General features: G+C 41.5%; 1 protein-coding gene across 6 annotated transcripts in view; it reads right to left on the bottom strand.

Annotated features, from left to right (window-relative positions):
* The window catches only part of HECW2 (HECT, C2 and WW domain containing E3 ubiquitin protein ligase 2), a 197,397-nt gene that overhangs the window by 8,811 nt on the left and 169,670 nt on the right, over positions 1-18,916 (bottom strand). For 4 of the 6 annotated variants that reach the window (XM_081023226.1, XM_081023227.1, XM_081023229.1 and 1 more), the window contains 5 exons: positions 12,494-12,646; positions 7,569-7,667; positions 6,062-6,191; positions 4,301-4,447; positions 2,022-2,136 (listed from right to left, as the gene is read on the bottom strand). In XM_081023226.1, coding sequence (XP_080879352.1) covers positions 2,022-2,136; positions 4,301-4,447; positions 6,062-6,191; positions 7,569-7,667; positions 12,494-12,646 — 644 coding nt within the window. Of the gene's footprint in view, positions 1-2,021; positions 2,137-3,982; positions 4,243-4,300; positions 4,448-6,061; positions 6,192-7,568; positions 7,668-12,493; positions 12,647-18,916 lie in introns of those variants that run through there. The other 2 variants (XM_081023230.1, XM_081023231.1) reach the window with 2 other exon arrangements.

Here is an 18,916-nt window from a genome sequence, read left to right as displayed (position 1 = left end):
CCAAATAAAAATGCACTGACAGTGTTACCAAGTCTGGAAATTCTGAATATACTTGGCAACAGCAAATGGGAAAGGATTGGGCTCCTGCTTCCGAATATTTTTCAGGGGACAAGCATCAGCTTTTACACCTGCTATAGGCACACACATTTTAAACTTGAGTACTGGCGCTGTGGGTTAAACCACAGAGCCTAGGACTTGCCAATCAGAAGGTTGGTGGTTCGAATCCCCGCGACGGGGTGAGCTCCCGTTGCTCGGTCCCTGCTCCTGCCAACCTAGCAGTTTGAAAGCGCAAAGTGCAAGTAGATAAATAGGTACCGCTCCAACGAGAAGGTAAACGGCATTTCCGTGCGCTGCTCTGGTTTCCCAGAAGCGGCTTAGTCATGCTGGCCACATGACCCAGAAGCTGTATGCTGGCTCCCTCGGCCAATAAAGCGAGATGAGCGCCGCAACCCCAGAGTCGGTCACGACTGGACCTAATGGTCAGGAGTCCCCTTTACCTTTTTACTGTATCTGAAAACATGAAACTTAGAACTTTAGTGGATGTATCTGTAATCCTAGAGTCTGCCTTCCACTTGTTAATGGAGTCCCACTCCCATCAACCCTAGCAACTATGGAAAATGGTCAGGGATGATGGGAGCTGTAGTCTAGCAACATCTAGAGAGCCACAGGTTACCAGTTCCCGGCCTTGAAAATAAAGAGATTTGAGAAGACTGAAAGGAGATGCTGGTGTAACAAACACAAACATGGTAGATACACCAGGTGTGCAGAAGAGGAAAGTCTGGTTGTGAGACATTACAGGTAAGAAACCTGAATAGGAGGCATAACAAAGGGATAAAGGTGGAGGAATGAAACATATGTCAGTTTTCGTCTTTGACATTTCAAGGGAGTGGGTCTGCTCTAAAGATGAAGACATACTGGCATACATATGTTTTGCTCATATTCTGGATTCTAGTTGTGTGTGAAATGTTGGATGATGGGAAGAGCACGAGAAACAATAAATAAATGAAGATGGGGAAAACAGGGGCAAAAAGGAAGAATAATGTTGCTGAGAAGCAGAAGAAAAGGAAATGAAAATGCTGTAAACAGCATGGGACAACACAAATGAAGGTGAAAGCTTTCTGGGATTATGTACCAAAGCAAAGTCATACCAGATCCATTTTTTGAATGGACAGATATATCTGACAACCCATTTTTACAGGAAATGGTTCAATGGTTTAATACTTTATTAAAGTGGTACAGAAGAGGCATTAATGGTGGACATATTACAAGAAATCGGAAAACGTTTTAAATGTATCTGATATATAATGGAGCAATCCTAAGTACGGAAGCCAGCGTATGGCTTAGCTATAGCAGCACTTTAAATCCTAGCTATGAATGCATCAACATTTTTAATAACTTTATTTTCATTTGAGTTCTAAACCAATGTGCGAGTGTTCAGTTGCGCATGCTGACATCTCAGACGATTTCTATCAAGGAGCTGATCCCAATGGTTCCCTCCCCCCCAAGATACTTTAAATCATTTTCAAAAGTGCCAGGAATGAACTCCAAATGTCAAAACTCAAAAGATATCTGCCACAGAAAAAAAATAAAATCTGAAGATGGAGGCTTCTCATCTTTCACTGGAGAGCCCTAACCTCTTCCAACTCTTGCCATCTTTACCATCTGTAAGAAATTAACACTGAGCATACCTTTATATCTCCAGATTAACCTAGTTGGTCTCACCAGCTGCGCTGTTTTGAATTTTTACCTCTTTTATCAGATGAAATGCCCACCCCATTCCTAAAGCTAAGTGGGGGGAAATCCAAGCTCTCTGAAGTACAGCTTAAAGTGTGAGCACCAGCTTTCTAAAATTACACTGCAACAGATGAAGGCCTGAAATTAAATTAGAATAGTTTACTGGACTCTTGAAAAAAAAAGAGCCAACAGCAGCTTTACCTCTCCGGGTTTATACAGACTGTGACCACCCAGCCAGACTAACTGTAATCTAACTATGTACATATGTATATTTTAGTAGGTGTCACCTCCTCTGTATTCGGTGTTATTTCTCCAGTCACTTAAGTCGATTTCTGCCGTGCCAGCAATAACCAGCTCCAATTCTCTTGCATCAAATACAGACACCAGCCTCGCATCAACAACCTAGGAAAGAAAATAAACATAGCCAAATGATATGTGAGGTTGTTTCGTTTTATTTTCTGCCCATTACTGTACAGGAACATAGTAAGTTGCCTTAACAAATCAAGGCATTTGTTCACCAGTACAGTGGTACCTTAAGGGACGCGGGTGGTGCTGTGGGTTAAACCACAGAGCCTAGGACTTGCCGATCAGAAGGTCGGCGGTTCGAATCCCTGCAACAGGGTGAGCTCCCGTTGCTCGGTCCCAGCTCCTGCCAACCTAGCAGTTCGAAAGCACATCAAAGTGCAAGTAGATAAATAGGTACCGCTCTGGCGGGAAGGTAAACGGTGTTTCTGTGCGCTGCTCTGGTTCGCCAGAAGTGGCTTAGTCATGCTGGCCACATGACCTGGAAGCTGTACGCCGGCTCCCTTGGCCAATAAAGTGAGATGAGTGCCGCAACCCCAGAGTCATCTGCGACTAGACCTAACGGTCAGGGGTCCCTTCACCTTTACTTACAGTGGTACCTTGGTTCTCGAACTTAATCTGTTCCAGGAGGAACCGTTTGAAAACCAAGGTGCGGCTTCTGATTGGCTGCAGGAGCTTCCTGCACTCAAGCGGAAGCCCCATTGGATGTTTGGCTTCTGAAAAATGTTTGCAAACTAGAACACTTACTTCAGGGTTTGCGGCGTTCAGGAGCTGATTTGTTCGGCAACTAAGCAATTTGTGAACCAAGGTATGACTGTACTGCCTACTCTGACTGGCAACAGTTTCCCAAGGTTTCAGACAGGAATCATCCTGAGCCCTATCTGGAGATGCCAGCGGCTGAACCTGGCACCTTTCATATACAACGCTCAGTGGTACAGCACATTTAAAAGCACATGCTATCTCCACTCTCCAAAGCTCATAATGCTATCATTTTGTGCGGAACATCTGGATGAAGCAGTTAAGTTTTTAAAGAAAAATATTTGGGGTTTCCCCATCCGTCAGTATTTGCAAAGCAAAATTATAAAGCAAGGAATAATAAAATAACTTCAGTATAAAGGAGATCAGTAGTGCAACCTCAGCATCAAGTATTAAGGTGCCCCAACAGGGTTTAAAAGGTAAAGGTAAAGGGACCCCTGACCATTAGGTCCAGTCGTGACCGACTCTGGGGTTGTGGCGCTCATCTCACTTTATTGGCCAAGGGACCCAGCATACAGCTTCCGGGTCATGTGGCCAGCATGACTAAGCTGCTTCTGCCGAACCAGAGCAGTGTACAGAAATGCCGTTTACCTTCCCACCAGAGCGGTACCTATTTATCTACTTGCACTTTGAGGTGCTTTCGAACTGCTAGGTTGGCAGGAGCAGGGACTGAGCAACGGGAGCTCACCCCGTTGCGGGGATTCGAACCGCCAACCTTCTGATCGCCAAGTCCTAGGCTCTGTGGTTTAACCCACAGTGCCACCCGCGTCCCCCAACAGGGTTTACTCCACTGCTATTAGATTCCCAGGAACCACTAATAAATTGAGAGTTTCTGCATCCTACAACAATACGGTGTTTTTTTATGCGTTAGCACAGATTATGTGGATAGTGGGGGGTGGGCGGGGATGAGGAAGGAGTCAGCAAGATGGTCCTTGGTCTCTGAAAGGATTACTGCTAGCACAAATTGCCACTGACTGCTAGAGATAGATGAAGGTCCTTGCCATGGTAATATCCAGAATCCTTATGAGTTCGTGCTTGGGAATAGGTCATTGGTCACCAACTACAAGAGGGAGTTGGTGACCAATGACCTATTCCCAAGCACGAACTCTTAAGGATCCTGGACCAAGCTGGCCTCAGTGCAGCTCAAAAATCTACGTAATAACCCCAGTACAATATTCTAAACATACATTGAAATGCTATGTCCAGACTAAATGATTGGCTCCTCAACTCATGCATTAGTTGCTGACTGCTAGCAGCACGAATAGTGATCATTACATTTCCCAGCTCCTTACAAAAGGTAGCCTTTATTACCTGACTCCGCGGCTTTAATGATGAATTCTGCACATGCAGTAGTACCAATGACAATGCAATGCTTTTCAGGACAATTTAGTCAGTTGTGGGAGATGCATTAATCATGGCTCGCGAATAATCCTGCTGAATGGTGCGATGCTGGGGGGATTGTAAAACATTGAAAACATAATCAGAATGTTTTGGGGGGTTTTTTTACCTCGTAAAAGCCACGCACTAGACTCTCTGTTTGCTGCACAACACCTCTCTCAATTCTCCATTTCACCATCCTCTCTATATATTCCTTCTTGTTCTTTTCTGTGACTGGGATGTTGGCACCTCCAGGCTTCAGTTCTCGTTCAGTAATCTTAAAAGGCAAACCACCACCAAAATGTTAGGAAGAAGGATCTGTTGCAAGCTGAGCTTCTTATATTATCAAGCTGAACGTATTCCCCCAATGGCAGATTCTTATTTGAAGTGGTGAAACCCTGGCAGCTTAAAAAAGAAGAAGCTGAAAACTCCCTCTTGGGCTAGTGGTATCAAGTACAAAGCAGGAAATCCCCCCCCCCAAAAAAAACAACAACCCAAAGAGATATATACAAACAAGCCTTCACATTCTAAAGAGAGAGATTATTGAAATGAAGCTTTCTAATACTGACACACACACTGCAACAAGAAGTCACATGCAACGCATGCAAAGAAGAATTTCAAATCACTCCTTCCCATCCTGGCAAGTTAATAGCACAGTTGCAAAAGTATTCAATAATAATAATAATAATAATAATAATAATAATAATAATAATGTATTTATACCCTGCCCATCTATGTATACTGAAGAGAAACTGATTCATAGCAATACTGCTGCAGGCTGAAGAGGTGCCAAAGAAATGCCTCCATGTGGTCAGAGCTCAACAACACTGTGGCAACTTCTTTGAGCATCCATTAGGCAGGTCAGCTCAAATCACCTCCCACGGGAGTGCTGAGTCTGCATTAGCACCACTGGCAATGACATAGGAAGCTGCCACACAATCCATTTTGCGGGTAGATACTGTGATGTGGAGCCCAGACCATGCATGTCTATTTTTGGCAGCAGCACTGCAGCGGTAACATATGCATCAGGCCTCAAGTTGCAAGCTCCTTACCCGGCTTCAAGAATCCCACTGTCTGCTAAGTTAGGGGATTCCTTCACAATGGAGTGGCTCTGCCAGAGTGGTGAAGAGAAAGCCTGGCACCCTCAGTTTCTACCGAGACACCCAATGGACTGAAGTGCAAAGCAGGGCACTCAACTCTTACAAATCTCAATGGAGTCAAGTGGTTCTCTATTGCACTTGCTACCTTGAAATGCTAGAATGACAGTTACTCATTTGGACAAGGAGCAACAATCAATCTAAATACAGTGGTACCTTGGTACTAGAATGGCTTGGCTCGAACACCGCAAATCCAGAGGTAAGTGTTCCAGTTTGTGAAGGTTTTTCCGAAGCCAAATGTCCGAAACGGCTTCCGATCGAGTGCAGGAAGCTCCTGCAGCCAATTGGAAGCCGTGCCTTGGTTTTTGAATGGTTTCGGGAGTCGAATGGAACAGATTAAGTTCGAGAACCAAGGTACCACTGTAAATCTGATTTTGGACAAATGAATCTGGCCAATTCCGGCCTCAGATGCATCTGTGCAGAGATTTTAGAGTCCAGATAACTTTCATAAAAGAGGAATTGCTCATTTTCACAAAGGAATCACATCTCAAGCTCACAACACTATATAGTATCAGAGTCAGCCTTTTAAAGCTGTGCTGGACCGGTAACTGGTAATACAGAGTTGTGAACATTAACATTAAAAACTTTGTATTCGAGAGGGAAGGAAACCTGCAGAAACAACACACCAATGACATTGCATCTCAACAAAGGAGATATATAGGAAGAGAATATAGAAATGAAACTAAAAATAAGTTTTTCTATGTAGTTTTCAGAGGGAAAAAAATTGCGCACACCTGTCCAAAGACTTCTTCATTTACAGTGAATGTGAGATCTAGGATATCATGTATATCGTTGTCTTTCATCCACTGCAAACTCTGGTGGAACTCCTCATCAAGGTATTCCAAGTCACTCAGGTCACACAGTCTAACATAAACAAGAATAAATTAGAGGAGTGGAAATGATAGCAGTGGTGGAAGAGGCGGCATGTGAAGAGAAGTTAAGACAGAAAATTCTTACAATACTAGAAAGTGCAAAGAGAGACATCCGAAGAACCACCACTTAAGCTCAAAGGAATCTAGAAGTAATTTATCTTAATAGTAAAAGCAGTTATTTAATTACTGGTGTATATATTTCCCCAAAGTACACATTAAAATCATAAAAGTCCTAAATAACTTATTTGTTTGAATCTTTTTATTAAACAAAATATTTTTTTTTTGTTTTGCACCCATGCTGATTTTAACCAAAATAACGAGTCCACACACATTTACCTACCTACTCAAAGATATATTGGTCATCATTAGGAACTGGAGCGCTCCATGATCGGAGACATCATGCTGACATTAATGCCAGCTTTGCATGTACCCATAACTACAATTATTTCCCACAAATCGGAACAAAATCCATCTTTCCTCTTTCAGTTCCCCCAGTGCACCTACTGTAGCAAAGCGAATGACCAAACCTACAACTAAGGACCATTTTATACAGTCTAAATTAATTTATTGTTTGCATTGAATTTAAATATTTTTGGAAAAAGAAAGAAGAAATTCTGTTCTATTAATATGTAGTAAGGGTTAGACAATTGCAGGGAGCAAAGTCTTTTCTTTCTACCTTCCAATTGCTTTGCCTGCTCAATATGGTACAGTGGAACCTCAGTTGTCAAATGTAATCCGTTCCGGAAAACCTTTTAATAAATGAAGAAACACGCCCCAGAAGCTGTTCTGACTTCCAAGGCGTGTTCGAAAACGGAAGCATTCACTTTTGGGTTGCTGGCGTTTGGGTTCCGAAGCGTTCGACAAACGAGGTTCCACTGTAACTGTAAATTCATACCAAGATTACGCACACAAAAATACAAGGTAAGAATTCATACAAGAAACAAAATACCGTATTTTTTGCTCTATAAGACTCACTTTTTCCCTCCTAAAAAGTAAGGGGAAATGTGTGTGCGTCTTATGGAGCGAATGCAGGCTGCGCAGCTATCCCAGAAGCCAGAACAGCAAGAGGGATCGCTGCTTTCGCTGCGCAGCGATCCCTCTTGTTCTTCTGGCTTCTGAGATTCAGAATATTTTTTTTCTTGTTTTCCTCCTCCAAAAACTAGGTGCGTCTTATGGTCTGGTGAAAAAATACGGTATTTCAATAGTCAACTGCATACACCAAGGTTTACCTCTTGATGATAAAGGATTCGTATGATCTCATTAGCAATCAATATCATTATAGCAGGCCTTAACTGGGCTTGTAATTAGACACCTATTTTGTGGACAAGAAATTGACAGAAGGTTCACCATGAAAAAGACTCATACTCACATTCTGAGGAGGGCTTTATAAAATGGTCGTGTGAAGAAGGCATCTAATAAATACTGGTGTATTAGAGCAAGACCCAGGATTCGACCACTAAACCTGAACCTGCGTAAGAGAAATTAAGAGAGCAGATCGGGCTTATTCTTTTGTTCAGTGATGAGCCTTTACAGCACTAGCCACTAAAAACCCTTAAATACACTTGTTAAAATAACATTCAGTTAATACACGGAATTATTTGGCATAATATTTCCACATGGTCCTTTAGAAACACAACACTTCATTAAGCTTCTTCTTCTTCTTTTTTTTTTCACTGATAAATTTTTATTGGTATTATACATATATACATATAAACTTATACAAAGTCCAATACTTAAATTACACATAATATATTCATTCCATAAATCATAAATACATTTATTTTAGGCTCTGCCAAGCCTTGAACTTCCTTCCACTCGTTTGGTAAGTATCAAATAGACTTTATATTCACGTATTTTATCTCTTTTACATAATAACCTTTTACTGTTAGAGTTATTCCAATCCCGCCAGTGTCGTTTAAAGTTTAGTCCCAATATATATCCAATATTTAATCCAATTATCATGAAATTTCTGTTCATCTTGATCTCTTATTCTTCCTGTTATTCTAGCGAGCTCGGCATAATTTGTTAATTTAATCTGCCAATCACTTATATTAGGTATGGCGTCCGTTTTCCAATTTTGTGCTAACATGATTCTTGCGGCTGTTGTGGCATATAAAAATAGTACCTTATCTTCTTTTTTGATTTCTTTACCTGTCATTCCTAGCAGAAAGGCTTCAGGTTTTTTGGGAAACGTGTATTTAAAAATTTTTTTAAGCTCATTATAAATCGATTCCCAAAAGCCTTTCACTTTGCTGCATAACCACCACATATGGTAGAAGTCACCATCTACTTCTCCACATTTCCAACATCTTTTGTTCTTTAACCTATAGATCTTAGCCAGTTTCACTGGTGTGAGGTACCACCTAAATATCATTTTCCACATATTTTCCCTTAATGCCATACATGCCGTGAACTTCATGTTAGTATTCCATAATTCTAGCCATCTCTCAAAATCGATGTTATAGCCGATGTCTATTGCCCACTTAGTCATAACCTCCTTCACCTCCTCGTCTTTTGTATACCACTCCAATAAAATATCGTATATTCTAGACAGTATTTTGTTCTTTCCTTCAACAACTTCCACATTGAATTTGGATTTTTTATCTTCGAATCCTATTTTCTTTTTATCTTCTTTTAACAGGTTATTTACCTGGTGGTATTGCAACCACCCAGTAAATGAGTTTTTAATCTCTTCATAGGGTCTAAGTTTTATACCTTGATCCGTTTTCCTAGTCAGTTCTTCATAGGTAGGATTCTTCCCTTCCATATTAACTTTTTTGACCGTTAACACCTCTGTTGGTGAGATCCACCAGGGTGTCTTCCTTTCCAATAGGTTTTTATTTCTTTCCCATACTTGGAATATTGGCCCTCTAAAAATATGGTTTAAAAAGCCTCTATGTACTTTCACCTTTTCATACCACAGGTACGAGTGCCACCCGTACCTGTTATCGAAGCCTTCAAGATCCAAGATGTCTCTGTTTTCTGGCGTTATCCAGTCTTTCAACCATGATAAACACGCCGCCTCATAGTATAAACATAAGTCCGGAAGGGAGAGACCCCCTCTTTCTTTTTTATCTACCAGTATTTTCATTTTTATTCGCGGTCTTTTTCCCTGCCAGATGTATCTCGCCAAGGCTCTTTGCCATTCTTTACATTGCTTTAAACCTTTAAGTACCGGGATGGTTTGAAATAAAAATAACATTCTAGGCAAAACGTTCATTTTAATAACCGCTATCCTCCCCCAAAAAGATAATCTCATTCTCTCCCAGATTTCTAAGTCTTTCTTAATGTTCTTCCAGGTGACCTCATAGTTATCCTTATATAGATTGATGTTCTTAGCCGTAATCCAGACTCCAAGGTACTTCACCTTCTTTGCCGTCATAATTCCGTTTTTTTGTTCTAGGTCTACTATATCTTCTTTAGATACATTTTTAGTCAGTATTTTAGTCTTATTCTTATTGACCTTAAAGCCTGCCACAGCACCAAACTCTTCAATTTTTTGTAGGGCTTCTTTTACACTGTGCTTTGGATCTTCTAATGTTAGAGCAATGTCATCCGCAAAAGCTTTAATTTTGTGTTCCTTAGTTCCTACCCTGACTCCTTTAACCTCTGCTGTATCCCTCAGCCTCTTAGTAAGTACTTCCAATACTAAGATAAATAATAGGGGGGACAGAGGGCAGCCTTGCCTCGTCCCTTTAGAAATATCAAAAAATTCTGATGTAGTATTATTTATTATAAGTTTTGCCTTTTGCTCATGATAGATAGCCTCTATACCTTTTCTGAATCTTTCTCCCATCCCCATCCTTTTCAAATTTTCCATCAGAATGCGCCAAGAGACATTATCGAATGCCTTCTCCGCATCGATAAATATCAAGGCCGCCTGTTTATCTATTCTAGTTTCCAGGTATTCAATAATATCTATCACATTTCTTACGTTATCCTTTAGTTGTCTTCCTGGTAGGAAGCCCGTTTGATCTTTATGAATTCTACTTTTTAATACCCTTTTTAGTCTTTCTGCCATTATATCCGCAAACAGTTTATAATCGTTATTTAATAACGAAATCGGCCTATAGTTCTTCACCTCTAAGGCATCCACATCTTTTTTAGGTATTAAAGTAATATATGCTTCCTTCCAGGTATTCGGAATCCTTCCCTCTTTTAAAATCTTATTCATCACTTCACATAGAAACACAACACTTCATTAAGCTTCTTTATGCAATGGTCATCCTTCAAAAAAATTAAGAAATGGCAAGAGATGCAGCCACTGAGGATAGATGGCACATCGATATTTATGATTAGCCTAAGTTCAGAGAAAGAGGAAAACTCTTTGGAAAAATAATCTGGGGGAAATATCCTTTCTATCCAATATGTGTCACTCCATGCCTGAAGTAACTTCAACTGGGTAGGCAGCTGCTAGATTTTTCTGGCCAGGCTTTTGGGCCTTTAGCAACTGCAGAAACAGTTTTTTTTTTTTTTAAATGGGGGAGGTGAAGCTTTTTGCAGGCTTGGGGAGAGGTCCGGCCCTGGTCAGTGTCAACAACCTTGAGCTAGTTAGACCAATGGTTTGGCTCAGTATTAAGACAGCCTTCTATGCTCCTAGGGGTAGGTGGAAGAAAATGCTTCATCTTCTGAATCTCTGCCCAACATGCAACTTGTTAAAGCAACAGGATCCTTGGAAATAAAAACCTTGAAAAAGCAGTTTCATAGCCCCAGGGATTGGGGAGATATTATAAGACAACAGGAAGACCTACAGCAACAGCTGCGTACTCATGTTTGTGGAAGCCAGCTGATACATATATGCAGTCCTTTTAAGCCACTATAACTCTGCCTGCAGGGGTCTGATTTACTTATTTATTTACTGTGCAAAAAGCGTAACTCAGGCACCACACACACACACACACACACACACACACAGAGTGCTTTTTTTCTGGGGGTATGCAGGGGTATGAATACCCCTAAACGTTTTGTTAATCTAATTTTGGCCTCATTGAGGGGCAGTTTAGGAGTAGGAAAATCAGAGTACCCCTAAAAAATTTTTTTTAGAAAAAAAGCATTGTATATATTTTAATCATGCATAAAACAACATAACTCACAACACATCACCCTCTTTGCTTAAAAATATCAGATCACATTCGTATGGCACCCATTGAAACATACCTCAGACTACACAGGCCCCGCAGTTAAAAACAAAACAAAACACAAAACCTAATGCGGAATAGTCCTAAATAGTGTTGGGAATGACACTGTTTCTTCCTGCGTAAGAAAACGGGTCACTCTCTCTGCCCCCTCCCCCAATTCCCTAATCTGTATTCATGGAAAGGACCCGGCCCAATGTGAGGCAGTAAACACCGATTGAAATCTCTTTCTGGCCGACTTTATTCTGTTTAATGTTATTTTTGCATCCGAATTGACAGAGTGGCTTTCTGTTGCAGCTATTGGGCTGTTTGCTTTCTAATACAAATGTGGATCCCCATAGAGCTGGCAAAACACTAACCAGTCATTTACGAAACCACAACTTTTTATTGATCTCCACACTGAACATGCAAGAAACAAGAGCAACATTTAACACAGGGGGGGGGGACATTTGCAAATTTCACTGGTGAATTAAAAAGAATGAAAGTTTTAGAGCAGCACCTCAGTCCGATAAGCTGATCAAAGACAAAAGATAAGCCATGATTTCTGGTTGTGCTTGTGTTCTGATGGATTGGGGTTTGTTTTGGGATCTTCCCCCACATTGAAAGAATGAAATTCAGAAGGTGACAGAAAACTGGAAATCTAGGCATGCTCTTTCCTGGATTTATGGTCTACGGGGCCCTGTGTACAGCTCTTTTGGGGGACCCTATTCATGCAACTAAATAAACACATGTCAAAATTAGGGGTCTATGGGTAAAAGGTAAAGGTACCCCTGCCCGTACGGGCCAGTCGTGTCCGACTCTAGGGTTGTGCGCCCATCTCACTTAAGAGGCCGGGGGCCAGCGCTGTCCGGAGACACTTCCGGGTCACGTGGCCAGCGTGACGAAGCTGCTCTGGCGAGCCAGCACCAGCACAGCACACGGAAACACCATTTACCTTCACGTTAAAAAGCGGTACCTATTTATCTACTTGCACTTTAAGGGTGCTTTCGAACTGCTAGGTGGGCAGGAGCTGGGACCGAAAGACGGGAGCTCACCCCGCCACGGGGATTCGAACCGCCGACCATGCGATCGGCAAGCCCTAGGCTCTGAGGTTTTACCCACAGTGCCACCCGCGTCCCTTTATGGGTAGACAGTAGTAATAATGTTTCATCACTCTTACCATTCATGGTGATTGTCCACAAAGGCAGACATGGGGCTTATTTGCACAGTGTAAGTATCGTTGGCTGAATATTCAAACAAGCCGTAATATGGGTTGAAGAGTTCTCTTGATACCAGGAAGAAAAACTCCCGTGAAGGTCCACTGTAGTCCAGCCTTTGAAAAACAAAACAAAACAAAATGATTATTATGCAAGAATGAACTAAAACACATCTTATGCCTATATTCTCTGTAAGACTACTTCCCATGATACTTTCAGAAAAGAATGCTTTATTTAATTACTTAGCATTTTGCTAAGTTCGGTTATTGTTCCTAATTTCCACGAGAATTTTGCATTATAGCAGAATTGTACGTCTCCCATTTAAAGGGAGAGATTGTATAATGTTGTCTATTCGCTGGCTGTCCATGCACGGGGCTGGCTCAACTGCACTTCAATTCAGAAGAAAAATAACGCATTGTTCCTAAATTCTATTTTGGACATCTCCAGTTCTTCTAAGAGCTCTGGGCCAGCCATGAAACTCACTGGATGATCATGAGCCAGTCACTCGCTCTCAACCTAACCGACATCACAGGGTTGTTGTAAGGATGAAATGGGAAGAAGGAGAACTAAGTATATGCTGCCTTCAGCAGATCAAAGCTGGAAATGGAAAATAATAATTGCCACATTGCACCTTTGCACAATGAAACTAATATTGCAATTTCACAATATGTCTTTTCCTTTAAGAATAAACTGACATTATTCTGATGCTGTCATTTTACTTGACTTATTTTCCCCTCCCCTTCCTTCAGGGTTCTGCATTTTGTTAAGGGAGCTACAACTCACTTAGACCCTTTGTTTATCAGGGCCAGTAATCCTGAACTGTCAGAAACATAAGGAAATTCACTTCCCAGATGACAGTTAAGTGGACACACATTGAAGAGATTATCTGACTTAAACAGCAGTGAGCTAAGTTCAGTGTCTTGCCGTTCTTCATGGGCTCATAACCCAAGGAGATTAAAGAAGATACGGTTAATACTCAACAGCAGGTCATGTTCCTCAGATATTTTGCTTCCATGCTTTGTTTTATTGAAACCATCGGTGGGGACCCCAATTCGCATGAGTATGATGTTACAAACAGGATTAAAAAATTTACAAAGTTCCAGTTCCACGTTCAGGATGCTCATTTTTCAGCACCACTCAAAACCCACAGAAGGAAATTAATACGGAAGATCTTCCCATCTGGCTGGGCACGTGCAAAGAAATTCCACCCAGCAACTAGGCAAAAGGATCTCTCACTTCCCTCTGGACTTCTGGGAAAGGGTAACGGTCAATATTGAGAACAGTGAAACAGCAGTTCACCACAGTCAGGGCTGGCCCAAGACATTTTGGCACCTAAGGCAAAATGGTGCCCCCTTCCCGCCAGGGAAAAAGGGGCGAATGAAGAGTGGGAACAAGTGGGGAAGAACAATCTACATTGGGATGTGATGCCCCCATGCACCCTGTCGCCCGAGATAGGCACCTGACCATGTGCTCTTCAGTAGTAGAGCACATATGTTGCAAATGAAAAGTCAGATCCAACCCCAGACTTTTACAAGTAGGAGTAAGAAGGCCCCCTTGGCTGAAACCCTGGAGAACCAATGTCAGTCAGGTTAGACAATACTGGGCTGGATGGACTAACTCAGTTATAAGGGAGCTTCTTACGTTGTTACACTGTCTTCAGTTCCAATAGGATGTTGGCTGCTCTGCTCCCAACTGCTCAGCGTAGGCAAAACAATGAACGTTTGCTCAGGAGAGATCTGAGGCTCTAAGGGAGATAGATGGACTTGCTCTGCTTGGCTACAGGAGACTGAGATGGAGAGCAGAGGGACAGCTGCTGTGAGGACTTGACCTTTGAGTCCATTGAGGAAAAATCATAATCCCCTATATTTTTTTCTTCAAACTTCCTAAGAATAGCTAAGCGCAAGGATGCAGTCCTAGTTGAGGGACATTCCCTATTGGTGAACGATCCTTGGAGCACAGCTCACAGCTATAGGAAGCAGTGTAACACTTTAACAATAAACATAACAATTAATCACACGACACATCTTCGTTATGGAATTGCTCTGCCAGCATAAACCACATTTCAGCATTAGCTTGTCCTCATCAAAATTCATCAACATGTTACTGCGCATTTTTGCAACCAATTTCCCCTCATACTGGTTGTTGTTTTTTAACCTTACATTCACTAATACGTGGATTTTTAGGCACATTTCCCCTAAGATATGCACTTTTGTACACATTTCTGGCTGGAGGACTGAATCACAAAATTTGAAGAAATGCTAATTTCAAAGGACAGCTGCATTCTGGTTCACATGCACTTTCAGGAAGTGCAAATTAGGTAGGTTTGAGAACCTAACCAAATTTCTTTTCCATTCACAATCCAAGACAGTTTATTCTGTAAAGCTGGCATGTGATTTTTGAAAGGACTTGATTTGCAGGATTTTCCAACCTAGCATAAATGTGCTTCTTCCACTGAAAAGCACAAAGTGCAGAATATTTTCCATTTAACAACATTCCACATACAAGCCTGGCTGAATCACAAGTGAATAGCCTTGGACAATGAATTATATATTTTAAATGAAGTTGAATTTGAATGGTTCCTATATATCTATGTATCTATCTAGATGAATGAAAGGATTCTAGCCTAGAATCTTCCAGACTGACATGTCTGTTTTCTGTAGCAAAGGAGAGTTTGATGAGAGGGCCCAATCAAATATGCAATTCCCCATCTCCTGTACTGAAAACAAACAGTCTTAAGGAAAGCTATACATGTGATTTATTTGAATGTGTAACTCAAGAAAAAATAAGTGAATGGAATATGCATTCACACACTCTTTACTCACTTAGCCTACTTACTAATTGACTTACTAAGCAGGCTTCCTCTTCTGTCCCAGACTGAGATAGTAAATTTGAGATGAAAACCCACAGAAGTTCGTGTTGCACAAGACTAATTTCAGAGAGATGATAGGTATGATAATGAGGCAGGCAAATGTATATCATTTTACAAAACAAAAAACACCAATATCACTAAGTTTGTTGGCGGGTGCAGCAAAAACACCCAAGGCAACTTTCAACAAAAGAAAATTCACACACAAAAAACTCATTTGAAAAATACCATGGTGCTGTCTGTGTTCCAATGGCTGCTCTTTAAAAAGAGAGATCCTACCTTATTGTTTTTGCTTTGTTATTTTATATTGCTTTTGAAGCAAAGTGCCACTAAGCTCGATAGAAAGATTGCTGTGTCCTGGCTGCCTACACACCTGAAAGCCTGAGAAAACATTAATTCAACTTCAATTAATCATGTTTTTTTTAAAAGATTCCTGTCCTTTGAACAAACCTTTCCAGTCAGAATCAACAAGTTTGCTAACCCTATTACATAGAATGAGCCACCAAGCCAAATTATGGACCGGACCATTCAGATTTCCTACTCATAGCCATTATTCCCACAGGGAGAAAGGTTCGTGCTCACATCTTCTTGCCTAAACCCAAAGCTGTTCTAATGCAAGCAGTTAATTAAGTTTGGTACAGACGTAGCTTACACATGAGGTGCCCTATGACTGGCCCCAAGTCACATGGGTTGCATGATGTCAGTCACCAAGTGACTTGTCTGACGATCTTACCTGTGAACGCTAAGCTGCATTCCTGATTGCTGGAATATGAGGCAGCCTTTTTGGCTATCTGGCTAGAATTAAGTGCACCTTTGGAATACGGACTGATAATTATTCTACATCTGGAACCCTGCTGCCAAATCTTACCACCAGGATTAGGCAGAGTTGCATTTTCTTCGCCTATTTCTAAATGTCTGATTTCACTGTTCTTTCTGACCCCTCTTGCATACAAATTGGTTAAACGTATTGCAGTTTTGCCTAGTCGTTTTTTCAATATACTCTTGTCTAATGGGTGACACCTGGCTTGAGAGCAGTACATGTGAAAAGGATCTAAGAGTCTTGGTTAACCACAAACTTGACATGAGCCAACAGTGTGACGCGGCAGCTAAAAAAGCCAATGCAATTCTGGGCTGCATCAATAGGAGTATAGCATCTAGATCAAGGGAAGTAATAGTGCCACTGTATTCTGCTCTGGTCAGACCTCACCTGGAGTACTGTGTCCAGTTCTGGGCACCACAGTTCAAGAAGGACACTGACAAACTGGAACGTGTCCAGAGGAGGGCAACCAAAATGGTCAAAGGCCTGGAAACGATGCCTTATGAGGAACGGCTAAGGGAGCTGGGCATGTTTAGCCTGGAGAAGAGGAGGTTAAGGGGTGATATGATAGCCATGTTCAAATATATAAAAGGATGTCACACAGAGGAGGGAGAAAGGTTGTTTTCTGCTGCTCCAGAGAAGCGGACACGGAACAATGGATCCAAACTACAAGAAAGAAGATTCCACCTAAACATTAGGAAGAACTTCCTGACAGTAAGAGCTGTTCGACAGTGGAATTTGCTGCCAAGGAGTGTGGTGGAGTCTCCTTCTTTGGAGGTCTTTAAGCAGAGGCTTGACAACCATATGTCAGGAGTGCTCTGATGGTGTTTCCTGCTTGGCAGGGGGTTGGACTCGATGGCCCTTGTGGTCTCTTCCAACTCTATGATTCTATGATTCTAATGCTTACAACAGCCTCTTGTTGCTTGGGTCTTAAAACCGCCAACGACAACGTAATTACAGGGATTACCTTTGGGGGCATTTGGAAAGCAGCGTTGTGCCAAGCGGAGAGCACACAGACTTACTTTCTGCTTTCTAGTAAGCCAAGTCCAAGAGCTTGCACATGTCTTTCAGGAGGAGGTGTTGCAACACATTTGGAGTGAGACAAAGGAGCAAAAAAGTGCAGGCCGTTTCCTGTTCCTCCACAATACCCAGGCATGCAAAACTGCTCCCAGTTATGGTGAAAGTTCAAGGCACTGCCCTCAAGAGTTTGGCATTACAACCCTTCAAGACTGAGCTCCTGCTATCTCTGTTGGACAGGACCAGTTGCTATATCCTGGTTTTCACCCTGCTAATGATTCCACATTTTACAATTTCTAGAAAATGGAAGCCTTGCACGATTACTGTAGTTTATTCACACCTTCAACAATGCGTTAAGCTTCCCTTCGTAGCAGAGAAAACCCCCTCCTTGCTAAACAACGAACTTTTGCAAAACAAAAACAAACAAAAAGAACTTCAGATGAACCTTTCTATATTTCCTTGACAAAAAACGGAATGAGACCTATCCATTCTCACCCATTCTGACTCTCATACATATCCAATTGTTGCATTATTGTCCGGGCATAACTCAAGCTTGGCCTTCTTTATATGAGGCAGAAAAGCAACATGCAAAAGTTTAAATAAATTAATTAAAAATATCAAGCACATGAGCCCCTCCAAACCCCAACCAAGGTACCTCCAGGGATATACTGTATCTGTTGCTTTTTCTTGGCGCAAAACATTATATTACAGGTGCATTTGTAGAATTCTATGGCATATATATCACTGCTCTTTCAACATTTAGCCAACAAGAAGTACAGTGGTGCCTCGCAAGACAAAATTAATTCGTTCCGCGAGTTTTTTCGTCTTGCGGTTTTTTTTGTCTTGCGAAGCACGGTGTCGGAAAAGTTTTGGAAAAGCTTCAAAAATCACCAAAGTCTTCAAAAACCTCAAAAAAGGCTACCACACCGCGTGCTATGAGTTGCTCCTCGAAGTCAAGTCGCAACTGTATTAACGGTTTTAAGAAAAAGGAAACAAACTTGCAAGACGTTTCCGTCTTGCAAAGCAAGCCCATAGGGAAAATCGTCTTGCGAGGTACCACTGTAATATGGCTGGCTGGCAATAAATAAAATGTGGTTTTCTTCCACGAATGGATTGAGCCAACAGCACCAACCAAGTGTAACTCTACAAACTGGATTTTCCAATGTCCAAGTGTCAGTTCTGACAGCTTGGAGATAATGAGGCTGCAATCATCTACTCACTCAACTTGATAGTAAGCTCTAATGAACTCAATGGGGCTTACTTCTCAGTAGATGAGGAGAGGGTTTGCACTGTAAAAGTGAGTAATGCTGGCTGGAACCCAAGCAGAAAATACAAACATTGCCTCTACTACACCTTCAGGACCAGACAGGTTAGCCTGATTCACAATTATTCATTCCACAATTTTGATAGTGAATGAAGGTAGCTTATACTAGAAGTCTGTGTATTAACACCAATGAATGGAAAGAACTTCTCTTGAACTCCCGCACTACAATATTTTAAGGTTGTGTGTGTGTTTTAAAAAAAGGATGCCATTAATCATCATCAGCACAGCAATGCCATTAACATTCCTTCTGTGCTTGGGCAAGATGAGAAATGTTAACCCAGCCTGAAGACATCTCCCGGGTAAGCTTGCAATGGGGCATGTTGAAAGACATGCGGATGCCATTGATATGACACTGCACATTG

Source organism: Podarcis pityusensis (genome assembly GCF_964106645.2).
Source record: "Podarcis pityusensis genome assembly, chromosome: 1".
Classification (NCBI taxonomy): domain Eukaryota; kingdom Metazoa; phylum Chordata; class Lepidosauria; order Squamata; family Lacertidae; genus Podarcis; species Podarcis pityusensis.
Note: the sequence above shows the minus strand (reverse complement) of the source record. Positions and strands in the feature narration are given on the sequence as shown.